This window comes from Chiloscyllium plagiosum, chromosome 3 (assembly GCF_004010195.1).
Source record: "Chiloscyllium plagiosum isolate BGI_BamShark_2017 chromosome 3, ASM401019v2, whole genome shotgun sequence".
Taxonomy (NCBI): Eukaryota; Metazoa; Chordata; class Chondrichthyes; order Orectolobiformes; family Hemiscylliidae; genus Chiloscyllium; species Chiloscyllium plagiosum.
The window spans coordinates 128,768,516-128,788,333 of record NC_057712.1 but is presented as its reverse complement, the minus strand read 5'-3'; the positions used below and the strand labels follow the sequence as shown (position 1 = coordinate 128,788,333).

Below are 19,818 nucleotides of genomic sequence, written 5' to 3'. Positions count from 1 at the left end.
ATGCCTTGCTGAAATCCATATACACCACATCAACCGGTTTACTCTCATCTACCTATTTGGTCACCTCTTCAAAGAACTCAATAAGGTTTGTGAGGCACGACCTACCCTTCACAAAACCGTGCTGACTATCCCTAATCAAATTATTCTTTTCTAGATGATTATAAATCCTATCTCTTATAACCTTTTCCAACACTTTACCAACAACTGAAGTAAGGCTCACTGCTCTATAATTACCAGGATTGTCTCTACTCCCCTTCTTGAACAGGGGAACCACATTTGCTACCCTCCAATCTTCTGGCACTGTTCCTGTAGACAATGACGATTTAAAGATCAATGCCAAAGGCTCGGCAATCTCCTCCCTGGCTTCCCAGAGGATCCTAGGATAAATCCCATCCGGCCCAAGGATACTGCGGACAGTACTCGGCACTGCACTTGGAAGGACGTTCAGGCATTGGAAACAGTTCTGAGAAGGTTTACTGGACCCGAACCTGTAATGAGCAGATTACCATGAGGAAAGGTTGGACGAGCTGGGTTTGTATCTTCTAGAGTTTAGCAGAGTTAGAGGTGAGTTGATTAAAACAAAGGATCCTGCTGGAACTCGACAGAGTAGAGGTGGAAAGGATGTTTCCTCTTGAGTGATTCTAGAAGCAGCAATCACTGGATAAAAATAAGGGATTGCCCATTTAAGATATGGACAAGGAGAAATCTTTGGGAATCGCTTCCTCAATGTCTTTGAATATTTTTGAGGCAAAGAGGTGAAAGGTCATTGGGGAAAGGCAGACTTGTGAAGTAATTCGCTTAGCCATGATGTTATGAAAACCCGGCAGGGTTGAATGACCTGCTTCAGGTCCTAATTTGTATGTTTGTCAAAATTCCTTAGGACTTCAGGCGATGTCTCTTTCCCTGAGTGTTGAGAATGTGGAACCTATATCACAGGCAGTGGATGATGCTGAATTGTATAGAGTCATTGAAGCGGGGGTAGGATAAGGATGTGAGGAAGGTATTTGCAGAGACAGTTAATGGAAGTGTGCTAAGAAGGGGCTAGAGTGAAGCCTATAGTGTCGAGGTAGATTGTAACAAGGTCAGCCAGCTAAACCTCAGAATATGAGTTCCCTGATTGGACCAGATTAACAGGCCCAACCAGGGATCCCTAGCTAATTTATAAAAAGGATGAGTGTCTGAGCTAGTGATGCTCTAATGCTGACTCTGTATGAAGCAGTCTACATTAGAGTGATGCTGGAAAAGCGCAGTAGGTCAGGCAGATCTGAGGAGCAGGAAAATCAATGTTTCGGGCAAAAGCCCTTCATCAGGAAGCAGTATAGTTATGGGCTGTTCTTGTGTAAATAACTTGTTGTTGGGATACTGTGGAATTATTTCAAGGACTTGCAGATGGACCAAATGGTCTGTTTCTGAGTAGTACATTCTATGTAACTCCTGCCCGTTCCCGGGAAGATGCCGTTGTCCTATTAAGTTCCCACCCCTGCCTGAGCGAGTTTGAAAGCTGTCCCCTTGAATCAAACTTCCTGGCCTTTCTCCATTCCAACCTGTTCCCAGTCGATCTGCAAGTATGTCAGTCTGGCCAACCTGTCCAAATGATGTGAAACGACCAGTCATTTAAAAAGTCTGTGGGGCCAGCCATAGTTTGGGGATTTGTAATTTCTCCCAACCATCCTTCCTGGAGGCTTCCAGGGGAAAAAAAACTAATAGCATTTTTCACAGGAAAGCTTGGGGATAGCTGAAATAAAGCTCAATCTGTTGTTCCATCTGTCCTCAGCCCAGTCTGTCTCGGTGCATCTGTCACTCTCCCATCTGTTAAAAGTCATGTCACCGTCCACCTGTCACACTTCCTGCATTGATTTTGTAAAAAAAAACACACTTTTTTAAATTTGTAAAAATCTAAACAGAAACCAAGTTGTAGCATAGCAGTAAAATCTACAGGTAGCTTAATCAGTGGTTTGTAGAGTTTCATGGCTATTTTCCAAATTCAAACAATACTGTTCCAAAGGGATGATCCTGGGGCCAATAGCAAAATATCCCAGTTCTATTCCAGACCTCTAGTTACTCATGAGCAACACGGAAATCCCTGTTTTACTGTAGACCCCCCACACAATGATTCAATGGTCTATGTGTTACATTGACACATCAGGAAGACCCCAGGTTTCAAGCCCCCAGTCATTTCCCAGTTCATGGCTGCAGGTTAAGCTCAGGCCTATTATTTGGTCTGGCATCTTAGCCACTTCCCAATCTCTGCTCACCTTAAAGTAGAACTGATCTGTTGCCAAAGTCCTACTTCGTATCAAGTCTCACTGGGCAGTCGGTGTTGTCTCTTTCAGACTCTGCCGTTTCTTGAGCTTTCAACTCCCTAAGTGTAAAGTTCCCATCCTTGTGTTCAAACCTGTCCCCAGCTTCTGCCCTAATCATTACAGAATCACAATGTTGCAACAGGAGGCCATTCAGCCTGTCTTCTCTGCACTGGCTCTTCAAATGAGCATTGTTACATAGTGCCAATCTCCTATGTTTTTTATCCCCCCCATACTCTCACTCATTGTTTCTGTTTGAGGAACCATCTTGAGCCCTCTTGAATGCCTCCATTGAATCTGCCTTTACCACGTTTCGAGGAAGGCATTCCATTCCCTAACTACACACTGTGTGAAAAGTACTTTCTCCTCCTTTGTTACATTTACTGATTTTTTTTTTTTGGACAAAACTTTAAATCAATGCACTCTTTTATGAGTGGGAGCAGCTTCACCCTACCTACTCTATCCAAACCGTTCATGAGTTTGTAGAATCTCCTCTTCTTTCCAAGGAGAAGGGTTGGGATATCTGGTCAGCATGGACAAGTTGGACCGAAGGGTCTGTTTCCGTGCTGTACATCTCTATGACTCTATGAGAACAATCCCAATTTCCCCCAACTGCCCTCATAACTGAAGTTCCTCAACCCTGGAACCATTCTTGTGAACCATGTCTATACTCTCTCTCCAATGTGTCCAATTTTTTTTTTCAGTAAGCGCTGCCCTGAACAGTACATAACACTCCAGCTGGACCCTCTCCAGTCTTCTATCACCTCCATGTAACCCACTTTTCTCCAAATTCATTCATGGGATACATGTATCACAAGCATTTACTCTCTATCCATAATAGCCCAAAGTTAACAGTCAGCACATTGTTGTGGATCTGGAGTCACATGTGGGTCAGATTGGGTAAAGGTGATGAGGGATTTCATTCCCTGAAAGATGAGTGACCCTGATGGGTTTTCATATCAATTGAAGTGGTCACGTGGTCATCATTAGGTCATGATTTGGAGATGTTGGTGTTGGACTGGGGTGTACAAGGTTAAAAATCACACAACACCAGGTCATAGTCCAACAGATTTAATTGGAAGCACTAGCTTTCGGAGCGCCGCTCTTTCATCAAGTGGTTGTGGTCTACAACCTGTTGGGCTATAACTTGGAGTTGTCTGATTTTTAACATCCTTAGGTCAGTTCTTTTAATCCAGATTTTATGGTATGCAAATTTCACCATCTGCGGTGGGATTTAAACTCAGAACATTGGCCTAGAAAACTAGATTAGAGTCCAGTAATGTGTCCATTATGCCAACACCTCTCCATCTGATTTGTAAAAGCCTCAATCCTTGACCAAGTCAGTGAGAAATGTGGTGTGGCTCCAGTCTGGGGGTCTCTGGCAGGATGCTGGGCATGAAGAAATGACCCAGATTTCAGGAAAGGTTCTGAATTATATTGTCTGATGCCTTCATGGCCTCGGAATGTCCCACAGTGCTTTACAGGGAACCAATTTTGTGCGCAGCAAGGTCCCACAAGCAGTAATATGGTAACGACGAGATAATCTGTCTTTGTGTTTCTCAGTTGTGGGTTGATTGTCAGCCAGGGCACCAAAGCTCACTCCCACACCTCCCGTGCCTTCCCCACCCACCCCCAGCCCAACTCCATGCTCTACCCACCAGAGAGAGGGCTCAGTTTAATGTCTCTCATCAGAAAGACAGTTCCTCAGCTAGGGAAGGCCAGCCCTGTTTTTTTTTGGTGTTCAGTGAATCTCTGGATGGGACTGTGGGTACAAGAACCTTCTCACTCTGGACTGCCAATGCCATAGAATGATTCCCAAAGTGGAGGAGGTGAATCCAAAACTATTTGCATTTATAATAGTGCCTTTCACACCCCAGTGCACTTCAGGAATGTTTCTAAACCAAATTTAACACCTAGGAGACATCAGGGCGCAGGTGACCACCAGCTTGACCAGAAGAGTTGGGTTTTAAAGGGGGAAAGAGGTGGTTAGATACAAGAGGCAAATGGCTTGGGCTCTCAGCAACTGAAGGCATGTCCATCAAAACGGTGATGTTTAAAATCTAAACCAGGACTAAATGTTTGGCTTACAGGGAAGAGACATTGGCCTTGAGTAAGATTCCAGTGTATTTTACAATCACGGATTGCATGAACTTAATTTGTACTCCCAAGTTTGGAATAAGGGAAAGGGGTGGTGGTGGAAATCTAATCAAGATTTTGCAAATTAACGGATGATTATGATGGATCGGGAAACAGGAACCAGCCCAATGTAATCTTTAAACTGAGGGCCGGGGCTTCAGAGGAAAATGGAAATGCTTCACACACACACACACGCTATTAGGAATCAGGAGTACTCCTCCTCCAAAATACTCTGGGACAGCTTTCAGAATTTGCAAATGATTTTCAAAATTTATTAGAGCAGAGGGTGATGAGGTTCCCAGGTAGAGGTTAGTCACAATCGAGCCAGATGACAAATCCAAGGGGCTGAATAGCCAATGCTGTTTCTGTAGAATGGCCAATGAAATGAAGCCCCAGCCACAGTGGGGGATACGTCAAGCAGTATTCTGGTGACTTCACCGTCACCACTGCCAAGAAGAAGCCTGCTTACTCGAGAGAAAGCTGTGACGATGACGATCCAGAGATACTTTGTGTTATGCATTCTGCAGGTTTACAACACGATGATGAGTCAGTGCCGAGTCAGTGGCAGGAGCTGCTTGGAGCCCAGGATGAGCAAGTTTGAGTTGAAGTGGAGCTGATCTTTTTAAATTGGAATGTAAGCCTGGTTTGGCATGTATTTCCCCCATGCCCCGGGTTTGGACTGTGGGCTATTTCAGAGGGCAGTTAAGAATTGGCCTTGTTGGTTTAGAGTTCTACTGAGGCCAAGCCTGGACAGGATTCCATTCCCTAAGGATACGAAAGGAGTATTGATACAATGATGACGAGCTCCTGTGGCTCACTATTGGCTATTAAGCAATTTGGGTGTCCTGTGTCATTGAAAGATAGCATTGAATTGGAAGATCCAGCCTCTGAGAGAGAGACCAAGGTTGCTACAATGGATAGTAAGTTTCTTTTTTGATTTGATTTATTATTGTCACATTCACCGAGATACAGTGAGAAGTATTGTTTTGCGTGCTAACCAGACAAATCATACCTTTTAGATAAGTACATCAGGGTAGTAGAACAGAATGGAGACAATGTGGACTGCAGATGCTGGAGATCAGAGTCGAGAGTGTGTTGCTGGAAAAGCACAGCCGGACAGGCAGCATCCGAGGAGCAGGAGAATCGACGTTTCGGGCATAAGCCCTTCATCAGGAAACTTCAGCATTCCTGATGAAGGGCTCCGGCCTGAAATAGTCCATGAGAGAATTGAAGGTTGTAGGAAATAGGCAGAAAAGTGGAATTGAGGATTATCAGATCGGCCACAATCTCATTGAACAGTGTGCAGGCTCGATGGGCCGAATGGCCTCCTTCTGTTCCTGTGTTGTATGGATCGCCATGTTAGACACTGGCCATCGGTATGTTCTTGTCACAGTCAATAATATCTTGTGTGCACCAGTCTTTGAGAAGTCTCGTGACATATCTCTGATTCACTTCCAAGATGCTTCTGCATTTCAAAGCTGCAGCAAGGGGTATCGGCAGCTCTCACTGCCCAGATAATGGACTGGACCGGGCTGTATCTCCAGTTTGTTTGCTTGGTCTCATTTCGAAGCTCACCGACTTCTGCTTTGTCTTGCCTTTGCGTAATTTGCCTCCTCAGCTGGAGGTACAAAGCTCACTGAATGGCCGTGCTGTTTAGTACAGAAACAAGGCCAGGCTTCTTGTTCTGGTTGTCAGTAGGCCCCAGGCAGGGGCAGAGAGACAGCCCTCAGGCGCAAGTGATTCCATGGCAACCACCATCCAGGGACTTGGACACGGTCAATCAGCCCTCGGGGCAGTTGGTCAGGATGAGGAGCTGAATATTAGGCAGCCGGCCATTAACCTTAATTTTGTTTTATATTCTATTGTGGACTGCTTCCCTCCTGGAATGGGAGAGAGGCAGGTTTGAAGGGAAATGGAAGGTGGATGGCACAGCCATGGGGAGGTGTCCCACACGAGTGAGCGAGCAGTACAAAAGGCCATGCAGGCTTCGTGATGTCAGGGGAATTGGGTGGGTTAGCACGAGTGAGGGAAGATGCTGCAGGCTATAGTGGGAGTGGTAGGTCGTGAGCCATGGTGGGAGGTGGGCACAGTCAGAGTTTGAGCGAGTGTGAATGTTCGAGGGAAGAGTGTGGCATTTACACTGTGGAGTGGGAAGTTCATTGACCTTCTTCCTACATTGCTGGGCATTCCTCCAGGCAGCTGAGACAGCACTGGCCCGGGTAGGCAGCTTCACACATGGTAGCATGGTCTGGTCTTGTGTATGGTTTGGTTCTGTCCTGGGGGCAAAGGAAATCCCACCTCTGCATTCCCCTATCCACCAGCACCTCCACATTCCTGCCCACATAGCAGGCACCAATTTCCCTCTCTCTGCCATGCCCATGGCAAATGTCAGGAACAGTTCAGGGATGCTCCGGGCTGGCAGTATTTGTCTGGGTGCACAGTGGTCTCCTTAAGATATGATTTGGAGATCCCGGTGTTGGACTGGGGTGTACAAAGTTAAAAATCACACAACACCAGGTTATAGTCCAACAGGTTTAATTGGAAGCACACTAGCTTTCAGAGCGACGCTCCTTCATCAGGTGGTTGTGGAGGGCTCGATCGTAACACAGAATTTATAGCAAAAATTTGCAGTGTGATGTGATTGAAATTATACATTGAAGAATTGATTGTCTTTTAAGCCTTTCATCTGTTAGAATACAGTGATAGTTTCACTTCTTTCATGTGTAAGTCACAAAAACCCTTTGTTTTAAAGTTGCATTCTCTGGTTAGCTGTTAACAATGGTGATAGCTAGACAGTATGTTGAATCTAAACATCAGGTCATAGACAGAACACAGGGGACTAACACCTTCAACAATTGGAAGCTAGTGTGCTTCCAATTAAACCTGTTGGACTATAACCTGGTGTTGTGTGATTTTTAACTCCTTAAGATAGTGTGGGCTCAAGGAGAAATTGGTCAGTTCTGGGGTATCTGCTAAATCATTCTGCGAATGGCATGTGGTGAGTTGGGATGGGAATCCGATGGGAGGGTACGCCATTGAAGGGTGCGCAGAGGTGGGTAACGGCTGAGGCATGTTTGGTAAGATCTGGCAAGAAAATTGACCGGGCCTTACACTGAAAAATCCACCAATACACCGCTCTGATTTCACCAAAAGGAAATGGACGATAGAGTCCGTGGGATGGGTGGGCGGGGGTGGTAAGGAATAGAAAAATAGCTAAGTAAGGGAAGCATTGTTTAATTGGTTCTGGTCCACAAATGTTGGCAAGGGAGTTATCGGGTAAGTCCCAGCCATGAAATAAATTGACCTAAAATGGAATTATCTATGTGCTGCTGCTGCTTTTTGTTTTTGGCAGGTTACTCACATTTCCTTCATCCTCCTTCCTGAGAATCTCTGGGGAGAATACTTACTGGAGCTTGGTGGTGACCCAGAACAGGACATTCCCATGGGAAACTGTTTCCTTCAGAGGCCTCTGCTCCCAAATGCCAAAACTGTTTTGGTTCAGAAGCTGTCCTTGTATTTATTTTTTAACATTTTTTTTTCCCCTAAATAACAGGCAGCATTCCTTTCTTTTCCCAAACCAATCGTTAGGCCGATGACCTAGAGAGAGAGAGAGAGTGTGTGTGTGTGTGTGCTCTTGATATTTTCATTGTGTTTGGAGTGCAGTAACCACCCCTTCAATTAAAAATCATGTCATTTACACTGTAATCTATAGAAATGGAGACCGTAGGAGTGCGAGTAAGGTCATTTAGCTCATTGAGCCTGCTGCACCATTCAATATGGATTGTGGCTGATTATCTAACTCAGTACAGAAGAACTTCGATTATCCAAATATCGGATTATCTGAAGAAGATCTCAAGGTTCAGATAGAAACATTACATCAAAGAGGTGTTTGAACGCTGATCGTGGCTTTTGTTCACAATGATTAAAAATGAACTCCACTTACTAAAATGCTGCCGAGTACAGTCCTGGTCACCGATAGGAGCCCAGGCACCGTCTCCAAATGACTGACTGACTGTTCGCCTCTCCCTCTCTCCCCACGCTTTCCCTGGAGTTCTACACAGGGGTGTACTCTTAAACCCCCCACACCCCCCCTTCCCCAGATAATCTCTCCAACATTGTCCTGGACAGGGCAAAGGGGGAACCTGTCAAAAAGTTGTAGTAAAAAGGTGTGTGTGTGTGTGTACACACACGCTCTCCCCCCCAAAGGCAGCAGCAGTCTTACTGTTGGTGTCCAGTCCAGCTGCCCAGGGAGGGAGCGGGAAGTGGGATTGGGGAGGCAGATGGGGGCAGGGTTGGGGGGATGGAGTAGCCGTGTCGGATGGGGGAGGGATGAGGGAGCGGGGGCTTGTGTGCGGTGTGCTGCTGCCTGAACGGGATGCAGACTTAGCCAGTGCTCGCTGTGTCAATCCCATTGAACTGATGGTGGTGGTTTGGGGGGCTTCAATAATGCTGCAGGTCCATTACACACAAGTGTGAGTGTGTGTCTCTGCTCAGAAACGAACCCTGAGACAGACCGAGGGAGCATGGCAGGTAGAGCGAGGAAAAAGGAAACTTCAGAAAACTCTGAGTCCCAGAGGAAAGGCATTGAATCAATTAACCGAATAATCTAATTATCCGAACAAAATAGTGCCCATCCATCTCGTTCGGATAATCGAGGTTCCTTTGTAGCCTGTTTCCACTTTCTCCTTGTGCTCTTTGATCTCTTTAGATCTAAGAACTACATCTGACTTTTTCTTGAAAACATTCAATGTTTTGGCCCTAACTGCTCCTTGTGGTAGTGAATTCCACAGGCTCAGCATTCTATAGATGAAGACATTTTATAACGTGCTCTTAAAAGGTTAATCCTGTACCCTTAAACTCTGACTCCTTGTTCTGGACGCCCTGGTCATTGGTAACAGCCTTCCTACATTTGTCCTGTTAGAATTTCGTCAGTTTTTATGAGATCCTTCCTCATTCCTCTAAATGCCAGTGAATACTGTCTGAACCGATCCTGTCTCTCCTAATACATCAGTCCTGCCATCCCAGCAATCAGGAACGATTGCCTGAAACGTCGATTTCCCTGCTCCTCGGATGCTGCCTGACCTGCTGTGCTTTCCCAGCACCACTCTGAGCTAAACTCTGGTTTCCAGCATCTGCAAGTCCTCACTTTTGCCTATCAGAGACTCGGAAACCAAGTTTCCAAGGATGGAGGATCCCGCGTTGGCTGAGCTGAAATGATTAGAAATGGGAACTGAATGTTGCAGTTCTCAGTGAGTCCAGGAACAGGTGGGGAAGGCAGAATAAAGCAGAGAGCAGTGTTGAGCAGCGAGTATAATCCCACTATTGTACAGCAAGGCTGATTTATATAGGGTTTCAAAATTGAATCCATAGCTTCAGTACAAGAGATTGGAGCCAACAGGCAGGAGAGCACTTACTGAGTGATATCGGATTGGAAAAACAACAATGGAATGGTGTTTGGAGATAGTACTGTCCTGCAGTTGTTGGGTTAGGCTTATATAGTTTTATTGTAATGTTTTGAGTTACCGAGTATTCCAGGCTACGATACCTTTCACTGACACCTGCAGTCCCTGGGCAAAGTTTATTGTTTAAATCTTCAACTCAAATTCCCTGCTGTTTTTTCATTTTTTTTTAGTACTTCATATTTTTGTTAATAGTGGTGTCCTTTTATGGGTGAAGATGATTGCTTGCCTTTCTCATGATCTCTCCCCAATTTACCCAAAGTGTCCTGTGCTGTATTGTGGAGTCTGGGAAATTGTATGGGGTGGGGTGACTCAAATCCTACTGTCACTGAATGAGGCCATGATTGTGTACCAGCTCTGATAGGATGATCCAATTAATCTGACTCCCCCATTCTGTTTTCTCATGGCATTGTACATTTTTCATTTGCAAGTATTTATCCGATTGTCTTTCGAAGTTTTCTATTCTATAGGTGTATAAAGATTAACGGGGGATGGGAAAATAGGGTCAACTGGGGATCTCTAGCTAGGGTTAGGGGCTCAGCGAAGGTAGAAAATGGTTACTGGGTTCTAGATTTCTGCTCCTAGGCTAGGAGTGCATCATTGGGAAAATTCCTGACTCCTCCAACCCTGTTTTGGGAAGAAGAGTTGTAGCTGATGAGGGTGGGGGAGGGGAGGAAGAGGTCAAGTACCTAATCCCTTATAAAAGAAAGTATTTGTATTTATAGCTGGATACCAAATACTTAACAACAACTTCATACTGTCAAAGGTGATGTTTTCTACGTGCCATGCAGTGGTGAGGCATTAGGTGTGGTGCTGGAAAAGCACAAGCAATCAGACAGCTTCCGAGGAGCGGGAGAGTCAATGTTTTGAGCATAAGCTCTTCACGGATGTGGGGGGGGCCAAGAGATAAATGGAAGAGGGCTGGAGCTGGGGGGGATCTGCAGTCCTCACTTTCTCCTAGCCATTGCAGTAGTGAGTCAGGCAATAAACCGATAGAGCAGATGAATATGTGGCAGAAGGGTTTGGTGCAGGAGGGAAGGCTTTAGATTCCTGAGGCTTTGGGACCATTTCTGTGGGAGGTTGGACCCCTATGAGTTGGATGTGCTACATCTGGACAGGAACAGAGTTCAAATGGGAACGAAACTGAGATGGAATTAGAAGTTAAAATGCTATTCAGTGAGTCAGAAGGTGAAGGCAATATAGGCTTAGTGAGGTTTGAGAAGGTTTGTAGCTCAGGTTGAAGTTCCGGATGTAGGTTTGCTCGCTGAGCTGGAAAGTTCATTTTTCAGATGTGTCGTCACCCTACTAGGTAACCTCTTCAGTGAGCCTCTGGACCAAGCACTGCTGAAAATTCCTGCTTTTTGTTTATATGTTGGAGTTTCTTTGGGTTGGTGATGTCATTTCCTGTGGTGATGTCACTTCCTATGGTGATAAAGGAATCCGCTAAAGTTGTGAGGAGAGATGATACTTTGGAAGGATCATCAAATGGGGTCAAACAGGTATAAACTATAACCCCACACATTCAGGGAGAAAGATCAAATATGTTTTTTTAAAAATTACTCCTAGACGTGGACAGTGCTATTTGGTCCAGCATTTATGACCTGACCTTAACTGTCCTTGAGGTGGGTGGTGAGCTGCCTTCTTGAACCGCCGCAGTCTGTATGCTATGGGAAAAATATGTAACCATATGTCAGACAAGTGTCAGAATAATAAGGCAGTAACATTTTGGGGATTTTAATGATTCATGTGCTAACTGGGGTCCTTTTAGTTTGCAAGATAGGGAGAGAGCAAAATCTTACGTTGCATCCAGGAAAACAATGTTACCCCGTACACAACCCAACAAATTGTGGGGACGGTGCTGGACCTAACATTTAGAAATGAGCCTGGGAAGGTGGAAGGAATTTCAAGGGGTTCAGGCGACGCATTTTGGAGATAATGACCACAGCTCAAGTTAGATTTAGGACAGTAATGGATAAGGATGTGCCAGGGATAAACAGGGGAAGGCTAATTTATCTAAAGCAAAATACAGTTTGGCCTGAGTGGAGTGGAGCAACTCCTTGCAGATAGAATGGTTAGAGTAATAGGAGGCATTCAAGGTGGAAATAAAGAGAGTTCAGAATAAATATGCTCACATAAAGACCAAAGGTGTTCCAAGACTAGAGAACCTGGATGTCAACCGACATAAAGATCAGGATAAAGACAAAAGGAGGAACTTAGGGGCTCAATACCCTTTGAGGGTAGGGGAAAATCTCTCTGACAAATTAGAGAAAGTATTGGCTGGCAATATAAAGGGAAGCTTGAAGGATTATTTTCTCAGTGCACAAGGATCAAGAGATTTGTTAGGAAAAGAGTAGAGCCTCATTCAGGATCATCGAGGTAATCGGTGCATTAATTCTGACAGTAATTTCAGATCATCTCTGGTCACAGGTGAGGTGCCAGAGGACTGCTGCTAACATTGACCCATTATTAAAAAAAACAGTAAGGGATAGAGCAGAAAAACACAAGCCAGTCAGTCTAGTCACAGTGGTGGGGAGGTTGTTAGTAAGAATTCTGAGGGACAGAATGTCTTCACTTGAGAGACATGGTTTAGGTTATAAGTTTGCTCGCTGAGCTGGTAGGTTTGTTCTCAGACATTTCGTCACCATGCTAGGTAACATCATCAGTGAGCCTCCGCTGAAGCCCTGGTGTTCTGTCCCACTTTCTATTTGTGTCTTGGTCGGTTGAGGTGAGTGACATCATTTCCGGCTCTTTTTTCCTGAGAGGTTGGTAAATTGGATCCAATCTGTTTGTTGATGGAGTTCCGGTTTGAATGCCAGGCCTCTAGGAATTCCTGTGCGTGTCTCCGTTTAGCCTGTCCCAGGATGGATGTGTTGTCCCAGTTGAATCGGTGTCCCTCTTTGTCTGTGGGTAAGGATGCTAGTGACAGTTGGTCATATCTTTTGGTGGCTAGCTGGTGCTCGTGTATCCTGGTGGCTAGTTTCCTGTCCGTCTGTCTGATGTAATGTTTGCTGCAGTTTGTGCAGGGTATTTTGTACAGGACGCTCCTTCTGCTGGTTATTGATACAGGGTCGTTTAGATTCATCAATAGCTGTTTCAGTGTGTTGGTAGGTTTGTGGGCTACCATAACGTCAAGGGGCTGGAGTAGTCTAGTTGTCATCCCTGAGACGTCCTTAGTGTATGGTAGTGTGGCGAGAGTCTCTAGGCATGTTGTCTTGTTGTTTAAGAATCGGCGGACTGTGACCATCAGTTACCCATCCTGAAATGTGTTGTCTAGGTGTTTTATTTTCAGTTTCTCTAAGTTCCTGGGTGCTGCAGTCTGTTGAGGCTTGCTTAAACAATGTCCTGATGCAGCTCCGTTTGTGGGTGTTGGGATGATTGCTCCTGTACACTGTCTGTTCATTTTATTGTGACATCTAGGAAGGTGAGTCTGTTATTGTTCTCTTCCTCTTTGGTGAACTTTATACCAGTAAGGATGCAGTTTGTGGGTTTCTTCAAATTTGTTGCGTTTCGTGATGACCAACATTTCATCCACATAGTGGACCCAAAGCTTGGGCTGGATCAGGGGGAGGGCTGTTTGTTCTAACCTCTGCACTACTGCTTCTGCCGAGAATCCTGATATCGGTGATCCCATGGATGTCCCATGATTTGTTTGTGGGTTGTGTTGTTGGAAGGTGAAGTGGGTAGTGGGGCACAGGTCTACTAGCTTGAGGGTGCTGTCCTTGCTGATGGAGTGGGTGCTGTCTGGTATTTGTGTCCTTGGTTTGTCTCGTCGACGAGAAGACACAATATGCCCAGAGACTCTAGCCACGCTATCATACATTAAAGACATCTCGGAGATGACAACCAGACTACTCCAGTCCCTTCACATCGTGGTAGCCAACACACTGAAACAGCTATTGATGAATCTAAAGGACCCTGTGCCGCCAACCAGCAGAACGAGTATCATATATAAAGTATCCTACAAAAATTGCAACAAACATTACATCAGACAGACGGACAGGAAACTAGCCATCAGGATACACGAGCACCAACTAGCCACCAAAAGATATGACCAACTGTCACTAGCATCCTTACACACAGACAAAGATGGCCACCAGTTCGACAATACATCCATCCTAGGACAAGCTAAACAAAGACACCCACGGGAATACCGAGAGCCTGGCATTCAAACTGGAACTCCATTGATAAACACATCGATTTGGACCCCATTTACTAACCTCTCAGAAAAAGAATTGGAAATGATATCGCCCACGACAGACCAAGACACACAAATAGAACGTGGGACAGAACACCAGCGCTTCAGCGAGGCTCACTGAGGTTACCTAGTGTGGTGACAAAACATCTGAGAACAAACCTTCCATCTCAGTGAGCAAACTTGCAATCGGAATCACAAACGGAGCTACAAATCTTCTCAAACATCGCAGACTTGGTTTAATCAGGGATAGTCAGCTTTAGTTTATTAAGGGAAGGTCACGTTTGACAAACTTGGTCAAATCTTTTGAGGAGCTAAACCAGAGTACTGATGAGTATAATGCGTTTGTGATTTATATGGACTTCAGCAAAGCTTTTGGTAAGGTCCCTCGCGACAGACTGTTCAACAAAGTACGAGTCCATGGGATTCCAGAACAGTGGCACGTTGGATCCAAAATTGGCCTAGAGGTGGGAAGCAGAGAGTGATGGTAGTGGCATGTTTCTGAGATTTGGAAGTCTGTTTTCACTGGGGTTCTGTTCATTATGATGTACATTAAGGATTTAGACTTAAAGGGTATAATCGGGAGGTTTTGCTGATGACAGAAAATTGGGAAAGTGTTTAAAAACGGGGATTAACTGCAGAAAAATATCCCTGGACTGGTCAGTTGAATTCAACCCAAAACCGTGAGAGATAACACACTCCTGGAGGGCTATCCAAGCATTGGAGTACATTGGAAGTTCCCGAAAGCAGAGAATTCTTGGCATGCATTTTCACAAGCTCCTGAAGCTAGTAATGCAAGTGGATAAGGTAACCATCTCCAGGTATGAGAAGGTATATGGGATTCTAGCCTTTCTGAGCTGAGGCATCGAATATAAGAACAGGGAGGTTAAACTGGACCTGTGTAAAATGCTGGTTAGGCCCCAACTGGAGTATTGTATGTAATTTTTTACAGATACACCATAGAATGCATCCCATCCAGACATCACAGCTTGGTATGGCAATGCTCTGCCGAAGAGTGCAAGAAATTAGAGTTGTCCAGTCCACCACTGGAGCGAAATGGTGTTTTTCTATCCCGTGAAACCACTATATCATCAAAACAGTGGATGCACTCGGCTAAACGTAAATGCTGCTTCAGTTGTAAAACCGTTTTCCCTTAATAATTAAAGGGAAAGGGCAGCCCCAAATGATGGGTGTGTCCACTTGGATCTGAACCTCTGTGGACCGCGCTTCCCCTTTGGTGAAATGGGGCTGTGGGGCCGTGGATTTTATTTTTGTTCCTTGTTGTCTCTCAGGGACCTTTGTGTCTGCCTTCATGGTGCTGTGTGGAGCGAGGACCGATCTGCCAAACCGTCACATGTGCTGTGTCTTTCTTCTTAACGTGGCTGCTGCCCTCATTCAGATCCTCACAGCGGTGGTGATGGTGGGCTGGATCATGAGTATATTCTGGGGCATGGACATGGTCATCCTAGCCAGTAAGTAGAAGCTGGGTGTCTCAAATTCCCTTCTCTGAGCGTCCTGTCACCGGAGGAAAGGGGGGAGTTCATGGTGGAGTTGGAGTGATGGTGTTGAGCTGGGATGGGGGGAGGGGGGGTGTTGCTGATATCAGATTATTGTACGGTTACACCCCTAGAGAGATCTAGATCAGGTTAATAATTCCCTCTCGCTTAACTCTGGAGTTTGGTTGCAGTCCTTTATTTTCAATTCAATCCAAGGCATGGGAAGTGTTTTAAATTACACCATTTCCATATCTCCAATCTAAAACCCTACTTTGCTTTTCCCAATGTCGGATCTCCCATGAACGTACCTTTCCTGAGCTCTGTCCCTCTCTGATATCTGCGCACTCCCAACACTGGCCTCATGGACATTCCCAATTTTAATCCGTTGTTGTCCCTGCCTACACAGATGCCCGGTTTTCAAATTCTGGAATCCCCCTGATTTGAGGGCTCTTGTGGTGCAGTGGTAGTGTCCCTATGTCTGAGCCAGGAGGCCCAGGGTTTGAGTCCCACCTGCTCCAGAGGTGCACCATAACATGTTTGAGCTGGTAGTTTGGAAAACATATCTCCCTTTAAGACACTCCCTGAAAGCTACCTCTGACTACGCTTTGTACCTGCCCTAATAACTCAGGTATTGTTTGACTATATTGGTCTGAACTGTCTCGTATTTAGCAGGGTTTGAAGGTGTGCCGCTCATTAGCAGGATGGTGTGATCCACCCGACACTGGTCTATTGACATTGGCACAGTGTGCATTGGCGCATTCACCAGGTCAAAGGTGTCAATGGCCATGGGCAACTCTCACCGAGATGGAGATCAGTCGTTCTGTTCACCTTAACTCACCAACCAAAAAACACTGTACAATATGTTGCATTTGGTTGCTCCTTAGTCATTTATTCCTAATTTGGAGATGGTGTAGAAAGTTAAAAATCACACAACACCAGGTTATAGTCCAACAGGTTTAATCGGAAGCTTTCGGAGCACCGCTCCTTCATCAGGGTGGTTGTGTGTGGATGAAGGAGCGTCGGTCCGAAAGCTAGTGCTTCCAGTTAAACCTGTTGGACTATAACCTGGTGTTGTGTGATTTTTAATTTTGTTCCCAGTAATTCTGGCAGTGCACTTCCAGTGAAGAAGAATTTCCTGGGGTTAGTCTTGAGATGACTGTGTTAACTGGGAGGAACCAGTTCCAACTAAGTTTTAAATAGTAAATTTCACTGTTTAGTATTTTCCATCGCTTTCACTACATTTTATTCCTCTGAGGTAAAAGCTTGCGTCTTCGCAGTCTGCTCTTGGCTCTTCCCTGGATCACCTTGTATCTCAGAATCCACTGCGGCCTCAGAACCCCCAGCTGGTGAACTCCTAGAAGGAGGAGACAAGAGAATGGTTTATTTGGAATAGCCATCTCCCACCTTTTGTTTTTTGTGTTTGGCAAAACAAAAAGGCTGAGGGGGACAAGATGGTTAAAACACTGGGCAGGCACCTGAGGGAATGAGTGTCTGGGAGAAGGTTTGGGCACGGGGGGGAATTGGCTTCCTTCTATGCTTGATTTCTGTTTCAAGGAGGGGAAAAAAAAAGTGTTTTTTTTTTTCCCTTTTTATTTGCAGGCTACAAAGAGCAGGGGATTCCTCACCAAGTGTAATTCCGTCCGTGGAAGGATCAGTCGTTGTCCTGCCATTTCCCACCCGCAGCTGCGGCCAGAGGACGTTCACTGGGCCCTTCAGGATGTCAGTAGGCCCGAATGTCAGGCTGACTTTGATTGTTTTTATTTGTTTCAGTCAACTGTTTATAACTATGCTGAAGGGGAATGGGGGGGCGGGTGGTGGGTGGTATGTGATTAAAAATAAACCTGATCAGTAACGCCCTGTACTTGCCCCTCTGCTTTTGGAACTGCCCATTCGGTTGACCTGCAACGACCGTTTCTTCAACCGTTTCCATGGTGAAGCGCCCTCATTTTGCCAACGGTCTCCAGCACGAGCCGCCCAGGGACCAGATCCGGCTTTCCAGTAAATTCCAGGGACGTTTTTTTAAAAATGTTTCTGGCTGAGCCTGGGATTTAAAGTGCTAAACCCACTGCTTTGTTTAAAAAAAAAACACATTCGGATGAACAATTCTGAAGAACGCTGGGAACAAATTCTGAATTAATTCGTGCTTTGGAAAGTTAGTGTGCGGACAATGTGTCAGAACCAATGAAAGGGATTTATGCCTGTCTTTTTTTTGGGAACCCTCAAAACCGTAGTTATTAAAGACTAACCAGGAAGCTGAGGGCAACAAAGTATTTTCAACTCCTCACCACCGTGCATGTTATGTTTCATTCAAGTGAAAGCGTTTTGCATCAATATGATCTGTAAATACCTACTGGAAATTCTAATATAAATCAAAATTGAGGCAGGTTGGTTGATTGATTGAAAATGGATGATGTGACCTGTTGTCCCCTCGTCCTTTGATATTCCTGCCTCTCTGGACTCTGCATGATGCCCACTCCTGGCCACTCAATTAACATTGAGTCCACTGCCTTCTTTCAGCATCTCCTGGCATTTATCCAGACAGAACATTCTCCTTAACCCCCTTAGGGATTCCTGCAGGAGACAAGAGTCTTCCCAAGTGACTCAAAAAAAAAACAAAATGGAAACGCAAGAATTCTTGAGATATTTATGAAAGTGCCAAGAAATTATGATTGAGTACTTCTGCCTATGAATTTGGTAGACTTTCAAACAATCCAGGATGGATTTATATGTATATATTTGTAAATATATTCTGGTGTACGCATATTTGAGCGTTTTAAATCTTTAGTCGATGCATGGAAACAATTTTGATAATGTGAGCATTTTTCATGTCCCTTGGAGGATTGACAGTAATGTTTGCTTCTTGTGACTAACTTTTATGATTGGTAATTATACAAGTTTATTGTGAGATTTACTCTTTTACTTTTTAATGAAAAGGAATGGTCCAGATGCTTAAATCACTTTTTTTTTCCCGCCCACTCCTACCCCCCTCCTCCTCAATTGAGCTGACACTTCATCCAGTCCACAAATAAGGTTTGGAAGGGATTTTTCCATGTTGGCTAAAATATAAAAACTGGAATGTGGGATGCATGTGCAGGGAAAGATAGTAAAGATGTTTCTGTATTTCAGTAACAGCCTCCACTTCTTTTCTAACTAGAATCACCAATACTAGCTATAGTCCTGAACCTTTTCAATTACCAATGGCCTGGCCACTCAGTGCCTATTCTTTCCCCAAGTTGTAGAACCCCGATAGTTGCTTCGTACCTGACGTGGAAATGCTTTTCCACGGATAATTTGCAATCCGATATGGTTGTGGTTCTGTTTTATTATGGAAGCCAAAGGGATCAGTCAGCTGGGTTTTGTTGAATGACTGGTTTGTGATGCTGAGTGACAAACAGCCATGCAGTACAGGAGCAGGCCCTTCGGCCCTGCGCCAACACGTTTTGCCCTTCCATACTAAAACTGTTTTCACTTACAGGATCTGTATCTGTCTATTCCCTTTCCCATTCACGTATTTGTCCAGATGTTTCTTGAATGCTGCTTTTTTTGCCTGCTTCCACCACTTCCTCTGACAGTGCGTTCCAGGCACCCACCACCCTTTTGTATGAAAAACGGGCCTCACATTTTAAACTCCCCACACCCCCGCCACACCTTGTACCCATGTCCCCCAGTAATTGACCCCTCCACCCTGGGGAAAAGTCTCCTACTTTGCACACTATCCATGCCATTCATAATCATGTGAACTTCTATCAGGTCACCCCTCAACCTCCTGCCTTCCCCTGAAAACAATCCCCAGTCTAGGGCGGCACGGTGGCTCAGTGGTTAGCACTGCTGCCCCACAGCACCAGGGACCCAGGTTCGATCCCGGCCTCGGGTGACTGTGTGGAGTTTGCGCATTCTCCCCGTGTCTGCGTGGGTTTCCTCCGGGTGCTCCGGCTTCCTCCCATAGTCCAAAAATGTGCAGGTCAGATGAATTGGCCATGCTAAATCGCCCATAACATTAGGTCAATTAGTCGAGGGGAAATGGGTCTGGGTGGGTTACTCTTCAGAAGGTCGGGCCAAAGGGCCTGTTTCCACACTGTAGGGAATCTAATCTATCCAACCTTTCTTCATAGCTAAAATCCTCCATATCAGACAACATCCTGGTAAACCTTTTCTGTACCCTTTCTAAAGCATGCCCCAAAGTAGTGTGGCCACCAGAACTGTGTCCCTAATATTCCAAGTGTGGCTAACTAAAG

General features: G+C 45.2%; 1 protein-coding gene across 1 annotated transcript in view; it reads left to right on the top strand.

Annotated features, from left to right (window-relative positions):
- stum (stum, mechanosensory transduction mediator homolog) overlaps nt 1–19,453 on the top strand; it is a 43,246-nt gene extending 23,793 nt beyond the window's left edge. Inside the window, exons 2-3 of the mRNA XM_043687306.1 lie at nt 15,380–15,559; nt 17,183–19,453. Coding sequence (XP_043543241.1) covers nt 15,380–15,559; nt 17,183–17,217 — 215 coding nt within the window. The 3' untranslated portion in view covers nt 17,218–19,453. The remainder of the gene's footprint in view (nt 1–15,379; nt 15,560–17,182) is intronic.
- Nucleotides 19,454–19,818: the final 365 nt, after the last annotated feature.